General features: G+C 44.9%; 1 protein-coding gene across 1 annotated transcript in view; it reads right to left on the bottom strand.

Moving 5' to 3' along the window:
* LOC112245696 (junction plakoglobin-like) overlaps window positions 1-23,771 on the bottom strand; it is a 30,327-nt gene extending 6,556 nt beyond the window's left edge. Inside the window, exons 1-5 of the mRNA XM_042310662.1 lie at window positions 23,400-23,771; window positions 3,274-3,329; window positions 2,658-2,828; window positions 2,135-2,388; window positions 171-409 (exon numbers count right to left, since the gene is read on the bottom strand). Of these exons, the coding sequence (XP_042166596.1) occupies window positions 171-409; window positions 2,135-2,388; window positions 2,658-2,828; window positions 3,274-3,286 (677 nt within the window). The 5' untranslated portion in view covers window positions 3,287-3,329; window positions 23,400-23,771. The remainder of the gene's footprint in view (window positions 1-170; window positions 410-2,134; window positions 2,389-2,657; window positions 2,829-3,273; window positions 3,330-23,399) is intronic.
* Window positions 23,772-24,176: the final 405 nt, after the last annotated feature.

Below are 24,176 nucleotides of genomic sequence, written 5' to 3'. Positions count from 1 at the left end.
ACAGAGGGAGAGAGTTACCGTAAGGATTTCCAGAGATGAACATAGTAAGACTCATAATGAATTGTCAAATGCTTTGTCAATAGAAGGCCACAAAATAAAAAAGGCCACAAAATAAGAGAGTTGCGAGAATGAGAGGAAGCACTCCCACACGCAGTCCCTCAGACTCCTACCTGAGCATGCGGACCAGGGCAGGGATGCCCCCGCACTTGAAGATGGAGAGCAGGCCCTCTCTCTGGTGGGACAGGTTGTGGAGGATGCTGGCTGTAGCCCGGGCTGTCTCCATGTCCCCGGTGTTCTGCATGGCCCGCACCACCGCCGCCACCATCTGGGGGGACGCCATCAGCGCCCGGCGAGACGCCTCCTTGCGGGTCAGCTGGTTGACGATCAGGGAGGCTTTGTTGACCACCACCTGGAAGACCGTAGAGGGGGGGGGGTTCGTTTGAATGGAGGGAAAAATGCAGAGATATTGACTATTTGAGAAGTACAGAAATGTGAATGAATGACAGCCAGGTTGACTACCACCTGTGATTACTAGTGGTAAATAACATGAACGAATGAGTGATTGAACGAATCAATGTCTAAATGACAAGGGTGGATTGATGGCTAGATGCCGAGGGTAGATAAAAGAAACATACATAGCAGGGTTGTGCTCTTTTCAGAATTGAAAATGCCTCAAATTCCAATTAAACTGAAGTAGTAAACATGGTTCAGAATTGCAATTCAAATGAATTCAAGGAAATTGAAATTAAATAATGCCTCTTCTATTCTATAATGGTGTAGTCAAATGTACAGTTGAAGTCGGAAGTTTACATACACCTTAGCCAAATACATTTAAACTCCGTTGACAATTCCTGACATTTAATCCTAGTAAAAATTCCCCGTCTTAGGTCAGTTAGGATTAACACTTTATTTTAAGAATGAAATGTCAGAATAATAGTAGAGTGATTTATTTCAGCTTTTATTTCTTTCATCACATTCCCAGTGGGTTAGAAGGTTTCGTACACTCAATTAGTATTTGGTAGCATTGCCTTTAAATTGTTTAACTTGGGTCAAACGTTTTGGGTGAATTGGAATTTTGGCCAATTCCTCCTGACAGAGCAGGTGTAACTGAGTCAGGTTTGTCAGCCTCCTTGCTCGCACACACTTTTTCAATTCTATTCACAGATTTTCTATAGGATTGAGGTCAGGGCTTTGTGATAGCCACTCCAATACCTTGACTTTGTTGTCCTTAAGCCATTTTGCCACAACTTTGGAAGTATGCTTGGGGTCATTGTCCATTTGGAAGACCCATTTGTGACCAAGCCGTAACTTCCTGACAAATGTCTTGTTGTTGCTTCAATATAGCCACATACTTTTTCTGCCTCATGATGCCATCTATTTGTGAAGTGCACCAGTCCCTCCTGCAGCAAAGCTCCCCCACAACAGGATGCTGCCACCCCCGTGCTTCATAGTGTTCTTTGGCTTGCAAGCATCCCCCTTTTCCTCCAAACATAACTATGGTCATTATGGCCAAACAGTTCTATTTTTGTTTCATCAGACCAGAGGACACTTCTCCAAAAAGTACAATCTTTGTCCCCATGTGCAGTTGCGAACCATAGTCTGGCTTTTTATGGAGGTTTTGGAGCAGTGGCTTCTTCCTTGCTGAGCGGCCTTTTATGTCGATATAGGACTCGTTTTACTGTGGATATAGATTCTTTTGTACCCGTTTCTTTTGCTGTTGTTCTGGGATTGATTTGCACTTTTCACACCAAAGTACTTCATCTCTAGGAGAATGCCTTCCTGAGCGATATGACATCCACGTGCTCCCATGGTGTTTATACTTGCTTACTATTGTTTGTACATATGAAAGTGATACCTCCAGGCTTTTGGAAATTGCTCCCAAGGTCTACAAAAACATTTCTGAGGTCTTGGCTTATTTTTGGGGATTTTCCCATGATGTCAAGCAAAGAGACACTGAGTTTGAAGGTAGGCCTTGAAATACATCCATTGGTCCACCTCCAATTGAGTCAAATTATGTCAATTAGCCTATTAGAAGCTTCTAAAGCCATGACATCATTTTCTGGAATTTTCCAAGCTGTTTAAAAGGCACAGTCAAAGACGCAAAGACAGACGTATCAAACAACCCGTACTGTACCTGGTCCTCATCGTTGAGCAGCTTGGTGAGCTCGGGGATGGCGCGCGTGGCCAGCTCGGCGTCGTCCTGGTAGTTGATGAGGTGGACGATGGCCGTCTTGAGGAGCTGCGAGGGCTCGGCCAGCCGTTGGACGTTGGTCATCTGGGACGGGTCAGTCTGGGTGGACAGGATGGTCGTGCCCTCCATCACCGTCTCTGGGAACATGGCCGCCCGGACACGCTGGGCCCGGGTCAGGGCATACTGAGACTCCACTTCTACAGGGAGGGGGGGGAAGGAGAATGCTGTGGTTTTGTATTTTTAGATGTTGGGTTTGAATGATAGTTTACTATTAAGCAGTAATAAGTGTGTGTGTGTGTGTGTGTGTGTGTGTGTGTGTGTGTGTGTGTGAATGTTTATGTGTGTGTGTTTTAACTCCATGGTCCTAAGTGACACAGTGCATGTTTGCAGCATGTTGTATTTTTGAATGTTTCTTTATGTCAATTTGAGCGTGTGTATTCAAAGCACTAAACTGCGCGCGTCTCACCAGCAGGGTTCTCTGAGACGACAGTGGTGGTGACGGTGCTGTACTGCTTGGTGCTGTACTCGGTCCCGTCGTCATCGGTCCTCACTGTGGTGGCTCCTGACTGGATCCCAGAGTCCCCGGCGTAGTAGGTCTGCTGCCACTCTTTCACCTTCACCCTCCCCTCATTGCCCACTACGGAGGGAAGGAGAGCAGAGAGGTTAGACTGGAAGTGCACTTTGAAGTTATATATTATCCATGTTCAACACACTTGTTAGTGCCCTCAGGGCGCGCCCACTACAGAGGGAAAATCTATATGTGGTTATTATGGACTGCACTTAGAATAATAGCTGACACTCTTGTTAACGCACTAGGAGGGAGAGCAAAGAGGGGTTACTAGAGACAACACTGCACTTGGAAGTTACCTATTATGCATCTAACATGCTTGTTAATTGCACTAAAGGGGAAGACATTGTGTTCAGTTGAACAAAGGAGAGGAAGGAATATGAGGGAGAGGAGGAATTAAGAGGAGAGGAAGGTGATAGCCAAGAAGAGGAAGAAAACAAAGGAAGAAATCTAAAAAATTAAAAATAAAAGGTTGTGAAAGGGGGAGAACAATATAGCCAGATTATGAACCCACTCTGCATTTCCATGGTGGCCTCCTGGGCTCAAACCAACAACAATGGAGGAGAAGACCTGAAAGACAAAAAAAAGACGAGAACATTTAGATAAAATAATTATCTTCCACATTTTGCCGCAAATTATAATCATACCACTCAATTATTTTACAGTTTGCCGTCTTTATTCTTCTAACCTGTCTTTAAAAAGAGGTAAATATTAATTAGGCCGTTAGTTAAAATACATTTTATTTCATACCCTCTCCCCCAGGTAAGAGTACAGATAGGTGAATGAATGCCCTCCCTCTGAACAGTGCCAGAAATGACAACACCGAATCAACAGCAAAGGCTGCTGGGATAGGAGCGGAGGGGGCAGAGAGACAGCTGCAGGACAGGAATGCCAACTGCTAAGCCCCCGCGGCCTTTAACCCCGGGCTGAGCCTCCGCCTATACATACGGCTGTGGGAGCTAGACACCTGCCTGCCTGCCGGCTGCCAACTGACAGTACCAGCTCCCAGAACCCGCTAGACGGGTTTCTCATGTGTAAGAAAGTAAGTAGTCATTCATACACACCCTATTCTTCCTAAGACAACACCTTTATGGTGAACACACACGCACACAGTTCCTCCTCAAAACGCCACACTTCCTTCACCTGTAAATACAGGCCCAATGCTTTATGGCCATTTATCACTGGCTGATTTAACCATTTCAAAACACTCCCACCTCAGTTCTTTTTCAATCCTTATCAAGTCATTTTTCCCGGCAGTACCTGTCTCTTATCTCCATTCTGCTCTCTCTCCCTCTCTCTCGTTGTGACCATCTATCATACACCTTGGCGCCGAAGAGGCGGATGCAGATTAATGCAGCCCTCCGCACCTCTCGGATTCAGAGGGGTTGGGTTAAATGCGGAAGACACAACTGACTAGGTATCCCCTGTTCCCCGTTCCCTCCTGAAGTATCGTCATACGGCTAAATTGCATTCCTTCTGCCGTGTTGGTTTGGACCTGATCTACTCTTCCCCACTTAACTGATCCCTCAGTTGGCCCAGCATGGTTTCTCATTCTGTTGCAGCCATGCTAGCTCTCCATTAACATTACATGGGGATATTTAACCAATGCTATCTGAATGTCTAGATTTAGAACAATAATTCTAAAAGTTTCTTACAATTAAATGCATTTTTTACTTTTTCTGTTTGGAGCCATTTTCCCAACGAGCAAAGGCCAAGTGAGAGTGAGTGTGTGTGTGTGTGTGTCTCTCTCACATTGCACACATTCCTAATTCTGATGGTCTTCAGGCTCAAAATAACCTCTGGTGCAGGAGAGAGCTGGTTGGAGGATGACCCACATCCACTCCTCAATATAAAACACTCGGTTTCACTGTGAACAAAACGTCACGACTTCTACACTCAACCCACCGCTCACTCAACACATGATCAATTATGGCTCGCTCATTGCAGTTAAATGCGATGGGAGTGGCACGTGATGTTAGTGGCCACTCTACAATGTCACCAGTGTGTGGTTCAGATGTTTGCGGTGATGGGAGTTACTGTGACTGAAGGGATGGGATTCTTTGCTGGGCACAGACATTACTGACATGCTGTGTGTGTGTGTGTAAACTGGTTAGGATTGTGGGAGAGTCCGTGGGAGGCATGCATGACACAAGAGTCAGGCTGTTTAGAGCCATTCTCCCAAAGAGCAAAAGCCAAGTGTGTGAGAGTGTCAACGTGTTCGCACGTTTCTGTCTCCGCGCATCTCATTTTTCATATGCATGAATGTAGCAGCTTGAGACGTCACACAATTCCACACGAATGCCCATTCGTCCAAGATCAGCTAAGATGAACGATGCAGAAATCTTTTTAAGTCGATGTTGCACTGCTATTCCTTACTCATACGAGAGTGTTCATTTGACGCTTTTAAACCATTAGATTTACCTGCCTATTTCTAGACTCAGGCCGAAAATACATACCATATGAAATACTTCCTATGGGAGGCATGACAGAGTGTCGCCAACAGATTCACTTGATATTGCCGTCACCGGAAAAGCCTGACAAGAATGTGTTTGTTTCCAAATATATGCAGCTATGGAAATGAGGTGGAGGGTTGGACTGACTACCGTACGGCAGGATGACAGGAATGAAGGAAAGCGGATCTACTTCCCACCTTGTAGTAGCTAGGAGAGAATGTGGCGAGCCGTGACAGCATGTTGTCCCCCGGGCGTGTTTGCACATGATGGGCGATGCGCTAACATTCCTGGCTACCGCTGCCTGTCCTCGTATGCAACCCAGGCATCTCCAGGTACTGCATTTGCATACATGTGATTATGACCTAATACAGTAAACATCAACATGTATCTATGAGCGTTACTATGCAAAAGCATATTCGTTTAATCTCATATAGGACTTTGTTTTAGACATCTAAATTGTCATCCCTCTGGAAATCACATTTAACTCATTGTTATTTTATGCCGCGCCGAAGTATTTTTTTTTTGTACGTGCGAGAGAGTAGCACTACTGTACCAGCGTGCATAACAATCCTGGTCTGAAATGAGTCTGGAGCTGCTCTGTGGGTCTGTCAAGCCGTGAGCCTGTTACTGATGTGAGTGATCGTAGCACACCCTCCTGTGTTAGCCCCGGGGCTCAGAATGGGGGATGTGTGTGTGTTTAATGTTTCAATCTCTAGAACTGGAGAGTTGTCATGTGTTTCCCACAGAGACCAGGAGTGTAGTGGAGATGCCCGTATAATTGTGTATTTCTCACTAATGACCTTCCTGCGTTTTCCCCCCAGGGTTCAGAGAGAAATTAGATTGGTGTGTGTGTCTGTTATTCTAGACCCTCCACCCAGAGAGCCCTCATGCATACTTATCTCACTAGCATTTGGAACAACAGACTGGTGAGTCACAGGAAAGTCACCATGTTGCCATGGGAGTGTCAGTGTGTGTCTCACTCTAGGCCCTTAAGGAGGTACGTGTGCCCATCTGAGCTCCATTGAGAACAGTCGAGTCACAGCCCAGTCAGCAAGCTACCTGACCTATGGGGGTTCACAGTGAACGGGGCGTTGGCCAAGAGGCATTTCTGCCTGAGCTTGCAGCTACACGCTTACTCATCATGGACACAGAACATGTCTCCCACCTCTCCTACTCCCCATTTCTCTCTCGTTCTGTGTTAAAATAGAGGTGTGGCACACATTTCTCCTTTTCCCAAGCTTGGGAGTGTCTTGTCTTTTCAACTGTACCAATTACCATTAGATAATAATGAATTAGATGACATTGAAAAATAATGTCAAAATAGTAGGTATGCAGTCTATCCTGGTACCACACGCTTTATATATATATATATATATATATATATATTTTTTTTTGTTGTGTGTGAATCTGTGGCAGTGTTCGTGCCGTCTGTTCTCCTGGGCAAGGCAGTGGGTTCAGACAATGAGTTCTGATTTAATTGTTGCGCTGTTGCGACACACCCCACATCGCCTTAGTAACAAAGACTTCAGTCACTCACACACACACTATACTGTTGACTATCTAGTCTATCAACTCTTCCTGGTTGTCCAATCAATCTTATTCTCACTTGCATTTTTTTTTGTAACACTGCAAACCGCCTTGGCAGTTTTGACCCTGACTGTACCAGACTGTAGATGGCTATGGTGATACAGTTATGATATGATAGCAGAGAAGAACAGATAGGAGAGAAAGAGAGAGAGCGAGGGAGGCATGTTGAGTGTGTTCTGGGTGCTGGTAAAACATCAACAGACCTAGAACTTGTGGCTCCTTCACCAAATCCCCCCCATTAGGAAATTAAAAGTACAGATTCCTTGAGCTGTGTTGACCACAAGTTAAAAGTGGTAGTAGTATTGCAATATGTCGTCTGCTGACAGAACGACACTGTGTATACCTGAACACTGTTGCATCGTGGGTAGTGACCAGGAACTGCTGTTGGATTGCATGGTGTGTACATCGGGGTGGACTTTGCTCCTCGGCCCTGCATTCTAAGTAGTGTGGTTAGGTTAATGACCGATGGACTCACTCCCTCACTTCCTCCTGTACCTTGATCCATTATTATTCAGCACTGTACTAGGAGCTATTCTTTCCTTTTCCAAACCCCTGCCCTGGCCACCCCCTAACCAACTGGCAGGTGTCTTCACTGACATTTTCAACATGTCCCTGATTGAGTCTGTAATTCCAACATGTTTCAAGCAGACCACCATAGTCCCTGTGCCCAAGAAGGCAACCTGCCTAAATGACTACAGACCCGTAGCACTCACGTCCGTAGCCATGAAGTGCTTTGAAAGGCTGGTAATGGCTCACATCAACACCATTAACCCAGAAACCATAGACTCACTCCAATTTGCATACTGCCCAAACAGATCCACAGATGATGCAATCTCTATTGCACTCCACACTGCCCTTTCCCACCTGGACAAAAGGAACACTTATGTGAGAATGCTATTCATTGACTACAGCTCAGCGTTCAACACCGTAGTGCCCTCAAAGCTCATCACTAAGCTAAGGATCCTGGGACTAAACAACTCCCTCTTCAACTTGATCCTGGACTTCCTAACGGGCCGCCCCCAGTTGGTGAGGGTAGGTAGCAACACATCTGCCACGCTGATCCTCAACACTGGAGTCCCCCAGGGGTACGTGCTCAGTCCCCACCTGTACTCCCTGTTCACCTACGACTGCATGGCCAGGCACGACTCCAACGCCATCATTATGTTTGCAGACGACACAACAGTGGTAGGCCTGATCACCGACAAGGACGAGACAGCCTATAGGGAGGAGGTCAGAGACCTGGCCGGGTGGTGCCAGAATAACAACCTATCCCTCAATGTAACCAAGACTAAGGAGATGATTGTGTACTACAGGAAAAGGAGGACCGAGCATCCCCCCATTCTCATCGACGGCACTGTAGTGGAGCAGGACGAGAGCTTCAAGTTCCTTGGTGTCCACATCACCAAACTAGAATGGTCCAAACACACCAAGACAGTCATGACAGTCTAATAAGATTTGGCATGGGTCCAGAGATCCTCAAAAAAAGGTTCTACATCTGCAACAGAGAGCATCCTGACTAGAGGTTGGCCGATTAATTATGGCCGATTTCAAGTTAACAATCGGTAATCTGCACTTTCGGACGTCAATTACATTGCATTCCATGGAAACTGCGTGGCAGGCTGACCACCTGTTATGCAAGTGCAGCAAGGAGCCAAGGTAAGTTGCTAGCTAGCATTAAACTTATCTTGTAAAAAAACAATTAACCTTCACATAAATCACTAGTTAGCTACACATGGTTGATGATATTACTAGGTTAACTAGCTTGTCCTGCGTTGCATATAATCAATGCCGTGGTTAATTTATCATCGAATCACAGCCTACTACGCCAAACGGGGGGATGATTTCACAAAAGCGCAAATGTTGCACGAATGTACCGAACCATAAACATCAATGCTTTTCTTAAAATCAATACACAGAAGTATATATTTTTTAATCTGCATATTTAGTTAAAAGAAATTCATGTTAGCAGGCAATATATTAACTAGGGAAAGTCGTCACTTCTCTTGTGTTCATTGCACTTAGAGTTAGGGTATATGCAACAGTTTGGAGCGCCTGACTCGTTGCGAGCTAATTTGCAAGAATTTTACATAATTATGACATAAAATTGAAGGTTGTGCAATGTAACAGAAGTATTTAGACTTAGGTTTGCCACCCGTTCGATAAAATATGGAACAGTTCCATATTTCGCTGAAAGAATAAGCGTTTTGTTTTTGAAATGATAGTTTCCAGATTTGACCATATTAATGACCAAAGGCTCGTATTTCTGTGTTTATTATATTATAATTAAGTCTATGATTTGACAGAGCAGTCTGACTGAGCGGTGGTAGGTGGCAGCAGGCTCGTAAGCATTCATTCAAACTTTACTGTGTTTGCCAGCAGCTCTTAGCAATGCTTGCTTCACACAGTGCTGTTTATGACTTCAAGCCTATTAACTCCTGAGATTAGGCTGGCAATACTAAAGTGCCTATTAGAACATCCAATAGTCAAAGGTATATGAAATACAAATGGTGTAGAGAGAAATAGTCGACACGTCATAATTCCTATAATAACTACAACCTAAGACTTCTTAACTGGGAATATTGAACCACCAGCTTTCATATGTTCTCATGTTCTGAGCAAGGAACTTAAACGTTAGCTTTTACATGGCACATATTGCACTTCTACTTTCTTCTCCAACACTGTGTTGTTGCATTATTTAAACCTAATTGAGCATGTTTCATTATTTATTTGAGACTAAATAGATTTTATTTATGTATTATATTAAGTTAAAATAAGTGTTCATTGAGTATTGTTGTAATTGTCATTATTAAATTATATATACATACACACGGCCAAAATTTTGAGAATGACAAATATGAATTTTCACAAAGTTTGCTGCTTCAGTGTCTTTATATATATTTTTGTCAGATGTTACTATGGAATACTGAAGTATAATTACAAGCATTTCATACGTGTCAAAGGCTTTTATTGACAATTACATGAAGTTGATGCAAAGACTCAATATTTGTAGTGTTGACCCTTCTTTTTCAAGACCTCTGCAATCCGCCCTGGCATGCTGTCAATTAACTTCTGGGCCACATCCTGACTGATGGCAGCCCATTCTTGCATAATCAATGCTTGGAGTTTGTCAGAATTTGTGGGTTTTTGTTTGTTCACCCGCCTCTTGAGGATTGACCACAAGTTCTCAATGGGAATAAGGTCTGGGGAGTTTCCTGGCCATGGACCCAAAATATGGGCCACTTAGTTATCACTTTTGCCTTATGGGAAGGTGCTCCATCATGCTGGAAAAGGCATTGTTCGTCACCAAACTGTTCCTGGATGGTTGGGAGAAGTTACTCTCTGAGCATGTGTTGGTACCATTCTTTATTCATGGCTGTGTTCTTAGGCAAAATTGTGAGTGAGCCCACTCCCTTGGCTCTTTTCTAGATGCCCCAAATAATCGGAAACGGGATTCAGAGAAAAATGATTTTACCCCAGTCCTCAGCAGTCCAATTCCTGTACCTTTTGCAGAATATCAGTCTGTTCCTGATGTTTTTCCTGGAGAGAAGTGGCTTCTTTGCTGCCCTTCTAGACACCAGGCCATCCTCAAAGTCTTCACCTCACTGTGCGTGCAGATGCACTCACACCTGCCTGCTGCCATTCCTGAGCAAGCTCTGTACTGGTGGTGCCCCGATCCTGCAGCGGAATCAACTTTAGGAGACGGTCCTGGCGCTTGCTGGACTTTCTTGGGCGCCCTAAAGCCTTCTTCACAACAATTGAACCGCTCTCCTTGAAGTTCTTGATGATCCGATAAATGGTTGATTTAGGTGCAATCTTACTGGCAGCAATATCCTTGCCTGTGAAGCCCTTTTTGTGCAAAGCAATGATAACGGCACATGTTTCCTTGCAGGTAACCATGTTTGACAGAGGAAGAACAATGATTCCAAGCACCACCCTCCTTTTGATGCTTCCAGTCTGTTATTCGAACTCAATCAGCATGACGGAGTGATCTCCTTGTCAACACGCACACCTGTGTTAACGAGAGAATCACTGACATGTCAGCTGGTCCTTTTGTGGCAGGGCAGTGGAAATGCAATGCAGTGGAAATGTTTTTTGGGATTCAGGTAATTTGCATGACAAAGAGGGACTTTGCAATTCATCTGATCACTCTTCATAACATTCTGGAGTATATGCAAATTGCCATCATACAAACTGAGGCAGTAGACAGCAGAACATTTCTATGTGTGTCATTCTCAACTTTTGGCCACGACTGTATATATTTTTTAAATGGTCCTCCAATAATTGGTATCGACGTTGAAAAATCATAATCAGTCGACCTCTAATTGGTTGCATCACTGCCTTGTACGGCAATTGCTCGGCCTCCGACAGCAAGGCACGACAGAGGGTAGTGTGTACGGCCCAGTACATCACTGGGGCTAAGCTGCCTGCCATCCAGGACCTCCACACCAGGCGGTGTCAGAGGAAGGCCCTAAAAATTGTCAAAGACCCCAGCCATAGACTGTTCTCTCTACTACCGCATGGCAAGCGGTAGTCTAGGACAAAAAGGCTTCTCAACAGCTTTTACCCCCAAGCCATAAGACCCCTGAACAGGTAATCAAATGGCTACCTGGGCTATTTGCATTGTGTGCCACCCCCAACCCCTCTTTTATGCTGCTGCTACTCTCTGTTTATCATATATGCATAGTCACTATAACTATACATTCATGTATATATGTACATACTACCTCAATTGGCCCGACCAACCAGTGCTCCCGCACATTGGCTAACCGGGCTATCTGCATTGTGTCCCGCCACCCGTCAACCGCCAACCCCTCTTTACACTACATCTACTCTCTGTTCATCATATATGCATAGTCACTTTAACCATATCTACATGTACATACTACCTCAAATCAGCCTGACTAACCGGTGTCTATATGTATCCTCGCTACTTTTATAGCCTCGCTACTGTTTTTCACTGTCTTTTTACTGTTGTTTTTATTTCTTTACCTATTGTTCACCGAATACCTTTTTTGCACTGTTGGTTAGAGCCTGTAAGTAAGCATTTCACTGTAAGGTCTGCACCTGCTGTATTCAGCTCACGTGACAAAAACTTTTGATTTGAACCCCACTATTGTTCTTCCTGAGCTACTGGGATAGTTTGGAGGATTCTGATCTTGGGTCAGTTTTGCATTCCCCCCACTAATGGTTAAGGTTAGGATTGGGGGAGGGGAATCTGATCCTAGATATACCCAGGGGAATCTAACTCTAGAGCATTCTCGACTGATGGTCAGGCCTTCCAGGAAGCACAACACAATGAGGGCAGGAATGTCTGACCGTCAGAGAGCCCCCAGTAGACGAGAGTAAAAGAGAGAGATGAATGCGGTTTGGCGCCAATCGCTCGAATCCTGGTGTGACATTCCACACTAGCCCCATACATTTAGCCTCGTTCGACACACACTTTCCCGCTGCGAACGTCAACCAAAATAGTCCTGAGCTGAAAACGCTGTTTCACCCTCTCGCTCTAACCATCTCATCCTGTACGGGCAAACAAACACCATCCTCTCCTCTCAGACAAACAGGTCTTAGCTATTGTCATACATCCAAACCATCCCTTCCTGACTAAATGGGCTCACACAGACGTTGTGTCAGTGGATGCTTAACTAGGTTCCACAGACGGTGTGAATACTGCTCATCTCCAGCCTCCACTCACAGGCATGTCAGACTGGGGAGTGTCCTCATAACCCTGGCAAGTTGTGGCACTGTGCAGTGTGTGTGTCTTTAGCTCCTATCTGGCAAAACACACCCATGCGCTGTAGAGTATAAACCCGTAACATTGCTACATTTAAATTGGAAGCTTTTATTTATTTTACCATTATATTAACAGGTAAGTTGACTGAGAACACATTCTCATTTACAGCCCCATCCATTTATACACCGACTTGAATCAAACCCTATCAATTCATACACCGACTTGAATCAAATGGCTATTAGCTTAAGCTTTGACACACTAAAAAAAGAGATCCAGCGGACCTGGTTTACCAAGATAAGGTTGACTAAACCAGGCTAGCCTAAGCTACACCCCAAAAGGAACGAAGAGGATAAATGACAGAGTGGAAGAACCCCAGATCTAAGGAGATAAAAAAAAAGAGGCTTCACAGTCTAAAACCATTGTGGGTCTCGAAAGCCATACATCTACATCTGAGAGCAGCGATACAACGTGCAGAATTGATTTCTGGTCTCATAGACAGAGGTTTGTTTTTCTTGATCCTGGCCACATGTGCTGCTAAACCAGAGGTAGACTTGTTCCACAGACAGCCATAAGAGACAGAGGGATCAAGAGACAAAAGACAGCTGTGACAGAGTGTGTGTGTGTGTGTGTGTGTGGGGGGGTGTACAGATCAAGCAGATTAAGTCCCATTAACCACACATCTGTAAAGCTGCGTTCACTATCTGTGTATAAGGCGGACCTGCCTCCCCCCACCAATGCACACACGTCAACACATCAACACGTACACGCTGGGGGAACTGTGTTAGCGAGATTAAGAGATTTTCCGTCCAAACCTACTCCTGTTTCCCGGGATAAATAACTGAGAAACTGGTAAATCATTTCTAAGAACAGCCTGATGTGAAACAGAACTGTTCATTTATAGTGTCATGTCTAAATCGGTCTTCTCTACAGACTTTTCTGCATGATCAATCAACACTCAGGCCGGTGACAGACGGCGCATTTTATGGAGAGCAATTCACAATGCAGGTCTTCACTCTTGCGCAATACTCACCGGCCCTCCGCTGGCCTCTCCCCTTAACTCTTGTGGAGTCCCGGGAAAAGCTAGACTAGAATGTATTATATGTGGACGAAGAGGGATGCAAGCGTGCTCTTGTTTGCTGAATGTTAAATGCAATGGCAATACACTACAGCAGTTATTTATTCAGACCCATAGCCATTCAATCTCGGCGAAGAGAAGCGAAATCCGTCTGCATCTTATTCTCGTATGTCATTACAATGAAGGCCAACGAAACATTTTATTTAACTGATGTGAGCAAGGAAGAAATTAAGCCACGAGAGGTAATACCCATTACTCACGTCGTACAACATTAAGGGAAATATTATGAAAGGTAGGCTAATGAGTCAGCCTACTAATTATACAACTGTAAGATAGGCCATAGGGGTGAAGATGGCGATGATTTAAAATACTCTTAAATTAGTTAGGGTTTCAGGTGATTTCAGAAAAGATGGACGGGGACTCTGCTGTCCTAGCTTCAGGGGGGTGGCTGGTTCTGCCATTGGGGTGCCAGGACAGAGACGAGCTTGGTCCTGCGGAGTCATAGCTGTTTGGCGTTGCTGAGAAATGCCGGGTTACCCAGGAGAAAAGTGATTTATTCTCGGGATGGAACATTTGTAAAAGACCCCTCCCCCCCCAAAACCTCCACATCCCTGCCAATTCTCTAAATAGATTTGCAGCCCTGCTGCTAAGAGGCCATGGTCAGTAAGTGCTCCCTAGACACAGTTCACACACAGCTGTGTGACCCCTGTGTGTGTCTGGTAGGTGGTTTTGGTCCAGCTAGCCTGCTGAGAGAAAGCTTAAACCCCGTCAGGACCCGCTCACCACCACCTCCCCCTCTTATTCACACTCTCCCACTCACCCGTCACTTTGTCCACTGTGGGACTACTGGAAGAAATAGGGGTTAATTGGCCAACTGTGGAGTATAAAAACCCACACGGGAGGATGTGCAGCGGTGTGGAGCGTGATGCTAATCGATCGATTGTGTGGGCTACAGGAAGTTGTGGTTATTCCACGGTCAGACCAGGCTATGACTCAGCAGCACCGGGGGTCTGGATGGTTGTTTCCCCAGTCAGAGGGATAGGCTCAACGACATTTGCTACACAGAGATAATTGTTTCCCGTGTATATACAACCACATCAAAAACTAGGTTGGGACAATATCTAGTTACAGTTATCAGTCAAACCTGAAGGTGCAGGAAACTCTGTGAATGTTCACTTAGAAGGTGAATGCTTCCCACTTGAGCGTAGGCTACACTCCATTTAAACCAACTTCAGTGGCCCTCAACCTAGAGCAAGACAACCTCTCCCTCAACTTGAGCAAGACAAAGGAGATGATCATGGATTACAGAAAAAGGAGGGCCGAACACACCCCCATTCACATTGATCAAGTTCCATCGTGTCCACATCACCAACAAACTATCATGGTCCAAACACACTAAGACAGCCGTGATGAGGACACAACACCGTTTCCCTCTCAGGAGACCGAAAATATATGGTATGAGGTCCCCACATCCTCAAAACGTTACACAGCTGCACCATTGAGAGCACCCTGTCCGGTTGCATCAGTGCCTGGTATAGCAGCTGTTTGGCATCTGACCATAAAGTGCTACACAGGGTAGTGCGTATGGCCCAGTACATCACTGGGGCCAAGTTTCCTGCCATCCAGGACCCATATACAAGGCAGTGTCAGAGGAAGGCCCAAAAAATTGTCAAAGACTCCAGTCACCCATGACATAGACTTCTCTCTGCTACAGCACGGCAAGCGGTACCAGAGCACCAAGTCTAGGTCCAAAAGGCTCCTTAACAGCTTCTACCCCCAAGCCATTAGACAAGATAAGAACAATCAAATGGCTACCCAAACTATTTGCATTGACACCACCCTCCCCCTTTTTGTTTTTACACTGCTGCTACTCGCTTATTATTATCTACACAGTCACTTTACCCCTACCTACATGTACAAATTACCTCGACTAACCTAGTTATTTTATCAAGTCAAAGCCTCATTGTTATTTTTTACTTTAGTTTATTTAGTAGATATTTTCTTAACCAACAAACGCAGTTAAGAAAATGGAGTTAAGAGGCTTGTAAGGAAGAATTTCACGGTAAGGTCAACACCTGCTGTATTCGGCGCATGTGACAAATCAATTTTGACTTGAGGTTAGAGTCCAGGTTGTGAGTTCGATCCCCGGCCGAGTGTTACCAAAGACTGCAAAAATGGGACCTGATGAGTGTCTGATTTGCACTCAGCACTAAGGAGATAGATTAGAGGTAAGGCCCTGCGATAGACCAGCATCCTGTCCAGAGGGTTCACTCATCTACGATAACCGATCATTTCAATAAGCATTTTTCTACATCTGGCCACGCTTTCCACCTGGCTACCCTTATCCCGGCCAACAGCTCTGCACCCCCTGCAGCAACTTGCCCAAAATCTGGATCCCTACAATCAGCTGGGCTAGACAATGGACCCTCTAAAATGAACCGCCAAAATTGTTGCAACCCTTATTACTAGCCTGCTCAACCTCTCGTTTCGTCTGAGATCCCCAAAGATTGGAAAGCTGCCGCAGTCACCCCCCTTTGTCATCCCCCTCTTCAAAAGGGGGAGACACTAGACCCAAACTATAGACCTATATCCATCCTGCCCTGCCTTTCTAAAATCTTTGAAAGCCAAGTTAACAATCAGATTACCGACCATTTCAAATCCCACCGTACCTTCTCCACTATGCAATCTGGTTTCCGAGCTGGTCATGGGTGCACCTCAGCCACGCTCACGGTCCTAAACGATATCATAACCGCCATCGATAAAAGACAGTACTGTGCAGCCATCTTCATCGACATGGCCAAGGATTGACTCTGTCAAATCACCACATTCTTATCGGCAGACTCAATAGCCTTGGTTTCTCAAATGACTGCCTCACCTGGTTCACCAACTACTTCTCAGATAGAGTTCAGTTAGTCAAATCGGAGAGCTTGTTGTCCGGACCTCTGGCAGTCTCTATGGCAGTCTCAGGGTTCAATTCTCGGGCCGACTCTTTTGTCTGTATATATCCATGTTGTCGCTCTTGCTGCTGGTGATTCTCTGATCCACATCTACGCAGATGACACCATGCTGTATACATCTGGCCCTCCTTTGGACAAACCTCCAAACAAGCTTCAATGCCATACAACACTCCTTTAGTGGCCTCCAACTGCTTTTAAATGAAAGTAAAACTAAATGCTTGCTCTTCAACCGATTGCTGCCCGCACCCGACCGACCGACTTGCATCACTACTCTGGATGGTTCTGACTTAGAATGTGGACAACTACAAATACCTAGATGTCTGGTTAGACTGTAAACTCTCCTTCCAGACTCACATTAAGCATCTCCAATCCAAAATTAAATCTAGAATCGGCTTCCTATTTCACAACAAATCCTCCTTCACTCATCCTGCCAAACATACCCTCGTAAAACTGACTATCCTACCGATCCTTGACATTGGCGATGTAATTTACCAAAAATCCTCCAACACTCTACTCAGCAAACTGGATGTAGTCTATCACAGTGCCATCTGTTCTGTCACCAAAACGCCATATACTACCCACCACTGCAAACTGTATGCTCTCGTTGGCTGGCCCTCGCTACATATTCGTCGCCAAACCACTGGATCCAGGTCATCTATAAGTCTTTGCTAGGTAAAGCACCGCCTTATCTCAGCTCACTGGTCATCCCCAAAGCCAACACCCCCTTTGGTCGCCGTTCCTTCCAGTTCCCTGCTGCCAATGCCTGGAACGAATTGCATTTCTTTAAAAAATAAATAAAATAAAAAGGCACTGAAGCTGGAGACAAATCTACCTCTCTAAGCATCAGCTGTCAGAGCAGCGTACCGATCACTGTACACAGCCAATCTGTAAATAGCGCTCTATTGCCTTACCTCCCTAATCTTCTACATTTGCACACACACACTGTACATAGATTTTTCTATTGTGTTATTGACTGTACGTTTGTTTAACTGTTTTGCTTTATCTTGGCCAGGTCGCAGTTGTAAATGAGAACTTGTTCTCAACTGGCCTATCTGGTTAAATAAAGGTGAAATACATTTTCAAAAATCAACTCATAGGCTCCTGTCCTACGAGCTGTTCCTGCTACTTTCTTACAGTCCATTTATCAGTCCACCGATAACTGCCAGTTGAACTCCCCTCTCGGCTCCACTAGCATACCAAACCCCCACTACAGTCAGGCACATTGAAAGGCTTAAGTACACAAAGCAGGGCCCTGCTGGCAGGATCGCATGTGAAACAGAGCGCAAGCACACATTCTCCAACTTGAAAGAGGGGACGATATCGGATTCTATGAAAATCCACGTCTAAGAGAACCCGCGTGTCAGACATTTTACGTCTGTTTATAATATGCTTTCAAGAGTCAAAGCATGAAGCCTCTCGGACTTTCAAATTGAGGATTAGGGCCTAGTCTTGAGTTTTAGAGTTTGGCTTACTGGACTTGACGAAATGATTCATTACCACCCTAGCTAAATACAGTGACAGCATTAGAAAACAGTGGACAGTTCCAAGACTGTAACAGCATGGTTTTACATTACAGCAGCTACATGGTGTCATTAGCAGTGATTCATCGGGAGAAATGCAAAGCCTTAGCTAATGTTATTGTGTTAATTGACATAGCCTGGAAAACAGCCTGGAAAACAGCTAGCAGTCAACTGACAAAAAAAGAAACGATGACTTGCAAGTCATTCAACAAGTCAATGTAGGTTCTATTTGACCGTGTAACACAATAATGTCTAACCAGTAGCTGATGAAATGATCATTCTAATTAGGCTTTCGATGAGTAGATATGTCGAAAGTGTATCACACCAGACCAGAGGGCATACAGTTGCTGCAGACTGGGACGAGCTAATTGGGTAATTCATGTTTACCCCCTGTACGCTCCTCGCACTAGGAATTATAGGAGGTCCGTGTTGTCTCCGAGGTGTGGAAGTGCAGAGTTGGATCAGATTACACAGAGAAGGGAAGCAGGGAAGGAAGAAAGTGTGTAGCGGTAGAACTAGGCCTTCGTGTCTGCGTGCCTTCTCTGATGTAACAACGACAGTGTGTTTCCCCCGTCTCCATTGTTATAGAGCCCTCAAACTCAACTCTGGACCCGAAGCCAGTTCCACTCCATTGTTCCCCTCTAACCAAGGACCGATTTAGACCTGGGACACCAGGTGTGCGCAATTAATTATCAGGTAGAACGGAGAACCAGCAGGCTCCGGCTCTTGTAGGGAGTAACGGGAGGCTGTGTTGTCACGGCAAGGAAGGACGATGCTGCATGACCTCTGATGTAACATGCTGGTCTGCTGTCCACAATTACTCTGTATGGAGGAAGAATGGACAAGGAGGCTTGTGTCACAATATCTAGGGTGAATGGGAGGACTTCAATGGGAGTGAATGGAAATAAGTATTTTTATAGTGAACTCAGTTTCTCAGTGCTTGAGGGGACTATACAAGAGTTTTGCACAGAGCAACTAGAATGGATGTCGTCTGTCATGGTCTGGACAGCGAGGTTCGCTTGGTCTAAAGCCCTCCTTTAGGGTTAGTGGGGAGGCTTTGCCTGCTGCAGCGTGGATACTGGATATATGCATGGCTGTACTGGTGAGCATTGAGGCGATACGACAGATGATGAATATTTCAAAAAGATCAGAGGCGCGAGGGGAGGCTAGGGAGAGGAATATCCCCCCCCCCCAGAAGAAGTTAGTCTGACTAAGCCTGTACCAGACATCTTTGGAGGGGAAGCTGGAGTAGTTGCATTTACCTGCAGTGTTTAGGCTTCCACTTTAAAAAAAATGTTCTTTGTGTAAACCGTGACCAACACAAAAGACGACAGGGGACTGAAGCACGGAGGGAAGAATTACAAATAACGTTTTTCTTTCTTTCCTTGGTGTAGTGAGGTTATTGTGAGGCGTTGCTTCCATAAAGGTCACCTACACGCCACACGTCAATCTTCGCAACAGACACTTCATATCTGTGCGTGAATTATAGTCACTCCTCTAGAGGAGGCTGATGATTCTCTTCTCTGATACGGCGTTCCCCGTCGCTAGCGTTGCTTTTCCACCACACCCGCACTTCCTCCCTTCTCCTCTCCCTGCTCATTGGAGTGCAATTAAACGGATGAGTAGGAAGTGGGAGATGAGAGAGCAGGGTGAAGAGGGTTACCACGGCAATGACGAGGAGTAATCATCCAAGTCGACTTACTGAGAAGCACTGCCGAGTGTAGGCTAAACGAACCAGCCCAACTGTAAAACCTGTGTTTAAGTCACCCATGGATTCAGGAATCCAGTCCACTCCAGTCCCTCCCTTGTGAAACTGTCAGGAATGAAAAAAAAAAGATCAAAAGGTAATATATTCATAAAAGAAACAGACAGTAATGGATGCAGCTATTTCCAGCATGCCGTCAGCAGATGTGGCCTGGTGGTTTATGAAGAGCTGTCTGATAGGAGCCGACTTGAAAATAATACAGTTGGCAGAGTAGTACCAGACTTCCAGAGCACCAAGTGATGGGGAGAAACGGTTGTTAGGCCTCCCTGGGAAAAAAAATGTATTGAGTGAATAACTCATATTCATGATGGTAATAGGAGCACAGCTGTGTTGGTCGCCCGGGCGATGCCAGCTTGGATGGAGTCTTTCATATCGTGCCACCTCTGCCACTCCATTGATGACTGGGTTCCAAGACGCTTTGGGCCTCTCTTGCGTGCTTAAATCATAGCATTCTCCAAGTTAGAGGGCTCAGGCGTCAGACCTACCTGCTGTTTTGCAGGTAGGTCTTCATATCTTCTGGTCCGCCCTTGTGTAAATGTCCTTGACATTTGCAACAGCCGTCCAATACGGAAGTCACCTTAGTCTGGGGATAACATATTAAAAGATAGTGATTTTGTCTTTGTTCTATGCCAATCTTTTTTAAATGGTGGCAAAGGGGAGGGTAGAAGTCAGAGTAAATCTGCTTTGGGTTGATAACAGTATTGTCTGAGAAGATATCTTAAGCCCCTGTCCGGTTGATTTAACCCTTCGGAGATTAGGCCGCTATCGCCCCACCTCCTCTTTAACCCCAGATAGAAGACGAGTCCATATCATGGCTGACCAGATAAATAATCCCAATCTTCCACCCCCATATGTAGCCTACACAGGCACGCAAACACGCTCAACCTGGATACACACATTGGCACCGAGGCCTGGTCCCACGCGTGGTCCGATTAGGTTCTGCGGCGTAACAGAGCTCTCTGTGGTGCTCAGGCGCCACCGGGGAGGGAGGGCATGGGGTGAGGAGAGAGACTGAAGTCAAGAAGAGGGAGGAGAATTAGGCAGGGAAGGGTCACATTTGAGAAGTGTCAAACGTGGAACCCAGTTAGAGACGCATGGAACAAGACAGCATGATGGGGGCGAGGACAGTATTGTTGGACAATATCAAGGAATTAAGTAAGGGGGAGGATTAGCGCCATTATGACCCCAGCTGCAGCTGAAAATCTCAGCCTAACCCCCCCCACACACACACACCAGATTCGGGATGCTGTTGAATGCCCCAAAAAATTGATTGTTTTGATGCCATTGTTCTTGGTTGTTTCTGGTCATTGGAATGGCATGATCATGACTGGTGTGAGGAGGGAGCTCTCCATTTTGACAGACATCTACCCAGCTCTAATGCCTAATGCCATGTCAAATATGACTTGGACAATTATTAAAAGTTGGTCTTGGGAGTCTTTGTAAAGACTAAACCGCGTAAGATGAGCGAACGAGATAATGTTATTTCGGGTTGCATGTTGAAAGTGGATTTACTTGTGAAATAAAATGAGAGGATCTGTGCTCTGTTATTGCAGTGGCATAGAGTGGGGTAGTAAAGCTACTGTAACTAATGGCATATGGTTCCCTTTGGACAAGGATGAAGTATGCGGCAACAGAGGTTCACTGGTATGGATAATGTCATCAGCCTGAACACCTGGTTTGTGTCCAATGGGCCTTGATTTTTTTATTTTTTTATTTCACCTTTATTTAACCAGGTAGGCTAGTTGAGAACAAGTTCTCATTTACAACTGCGACCTGGCCAAGATAAAGCATAGCAGTGTGAGCAGACAACACAGAGTTACACATGGAATAAACAAATTAACAAATCAATAACACAGTAGAAAACAAAGGGGGAGTCTATATACAATGTGTGCAAAAGGCAAGAGGTAGACGAATAGTTACAATTTTGCAGATTAACACCGGAGTGATAAATGATCAGATGGTCATGTACAGGTAGAGATATTGGTGTGCAAAAGAGCAGAAAAGTAAATAAAAACAGTATGGGGATGAGGTAGGTGAAAATGGGTGGGTTATTTACCAATAGACTATGTACAGCTGCAGCGATCGGTTAGCTGCTCAGATAGCTGATGTTTGAAGTTGGTGAGGGAGATAAAAGTCTCCAACTTCAGCGATTTTTGCAATTCGTTCCAGTCACAGGCAGCAGAGTACTGGAACGAAAGGCGGCCAAATGAGGTGTTGGCTTTAGGGATGATCAGTGAGATACACCTGCTGGAGCGCGTGCTACGGATGGGTGTTGCCATCGTGACCAGTGAACTGAGATAAGGCGGAGCTTTACCTAGCATGGACTTGTAGATGATCAAAAGTAGTAGTGCACTATATAGGGAATAGGGTGCCAATTGGGACAAAGACCTGGACATTACTGGCACTGGTTTCCTTCTGGATCTGAACTGCCCTAAAAGAGAATGTATTGTAGGTGTGAAGGTCTTGTAAGGACATTTTGGTATCAATGCCTCATTGTTGATCAGTATTATTCATCCTAACCCATGATGCATGTATGAACCATGCAGGCACTCATCATGTCATGCCCCACCCCCAACTCACTGGGGTAGTCAAAGCCCCCAGCAGAACCCTTCAATAGAGATTACATACTAGGGGCTCCCGAGTGGCGCAGTGGTCTAAGTGCAAGAGGTGCCACTACAGTCCCTGGTTCAAATCCAAGCCGTATCACACCCGGCCGTGATTGGGAGTCCAATAGGGTGGCGCACAATTGGCCCAGCGTCGTCCGGGTTTGGCCGTCATTGTAAATAAGAATTTGTTGTATATCCTTCTGTAGGACATAGCTTTGGCCCCGACTAGGGGGGCAGTGGATTTGACAATGGATGAGGGGTAGACAAACTTCGATCGTCTCTCACTCTCTGCTGTGTACTCTCACCACAAATGACTTTCAGCTCTATTCTACTGAAGGACAAAGGAAACCGCACACTGCTCTTGTTAGTATCACTGATCTTTAATAAACTTTATTCTATTGAAATTTGCATGATGTTAAGTTGATCAATAATAGTTTGTCAAAAAAAATATGTTGGCACATCTATTTGGCAGGAACAGCGTTTGACAAACCTTGTAGCGGCAAACTAAAAACATTTGCTCTTAAACAGGCAGGAAGGAGTAAACGGTTTCTGTTGCATAACGTTTTGTAACAGGAAAAGTTTTGCAACGGTATCGGCGTAATGAATACACCCACGATAACTAAATGTCCGACTTTAACGACGTTTGGGTGGCGACTAGACACTTGACAATAGGAAAGGAACATTACGCTATTCTGCCATCAAGTTCAGAGACAAATACAAAAATTGACGGAGACAGAATGTCAAGGACAGGCTACATTGTATCCAGACCGGGAAGAACATTTATGGAACGCTGGAGAATCGTGTTTCCAGTTTAGAGACAAGCGCAACACAGGAATGGAGAAACTGTGACTATCCTATCTCACTCGACTCACTTGACACGAATTTACTCTCTCTCCGAAGACTGTCAATACACGGGAATGTGACAATAAATACAGATCTTTCTTACCTGTCAAAATACAATAAATTGTTTCGAATATTCCAAAGTCTACGCAGGTCCACAAACAGACTTTACCAACGATATACTTTGTCCTCTCTGCCTCACCTCAACTGCGGTAGGATGATACTCAGAACAATGAGTAAAAAGCCTAACACCAGCGACTCCGCCTCTCTTACCATAATGTTGTCGACCCGACCCCACCCTTTACTTCTCCACAATTTGGAATGTAAACGCAATTGGCCAGAACAAAACAAATGTGGCGTTACTTGGGTCTATACAGTAATATGAATATTAATGTTGTTTCCCAAACGTATTTTTGGTCAACTACATTACTAAAACATTGTTGTTTTGTTTTCGAATTTACAACGAAGGATACAATGTTAGTGGTTAGCATGGCCTGCTCACACACAGGGCATTAGTCTACCTGTGTGAGAAAGTAGCCTATAGAACGGCCACACCTTGGACCACGTCATGAAACTTGCCTAGACAGAAAGGTGAGTCACATGGGTAGACTAGCTTTTATGTCGCGAAGTGGTGGCATAAAATCGTATCACATTTTTATAGAGAAGACAGCCCACAGCGGTGGAAAAAGTAAAGACACCTTAATAGAAAAATACTCAAGTAAAAGTGAAAGTCATCCAGTTGAATCACTACTTGAGTAAAGTCTAAAAGTATTTGGTTTTAGATATACTTAAGAATTCAAAGTAAAACTATTAATAATGTAAAATTTGTTATATTAAGCAAACCAGACGCCACCATTTTTTATTTAAAAAAAATATATATTTA

Source organism: Oncorhynchus tshawytscha, linkage group LG32 (genome assembly GCF_018296145.1).
Source record: "Oncorhynchus tshawytscha isolate Ot180627B linkage group LG32, Otsh_v2.0, whole genome shotgun sequence".
NCBI classification, from domain to species: Eukaryota; Metazoa; Chordata; class Actinopteri; order Salmoniformes; family Salmonidae; genus Oncorhynchus; species Oncorhynchus tshawytscha.
The sequence above is the reverse complement of the archived record's forward strand: the minus strand, read 5'-3'. Positions and strand labels throughout refer to the sequence as shown.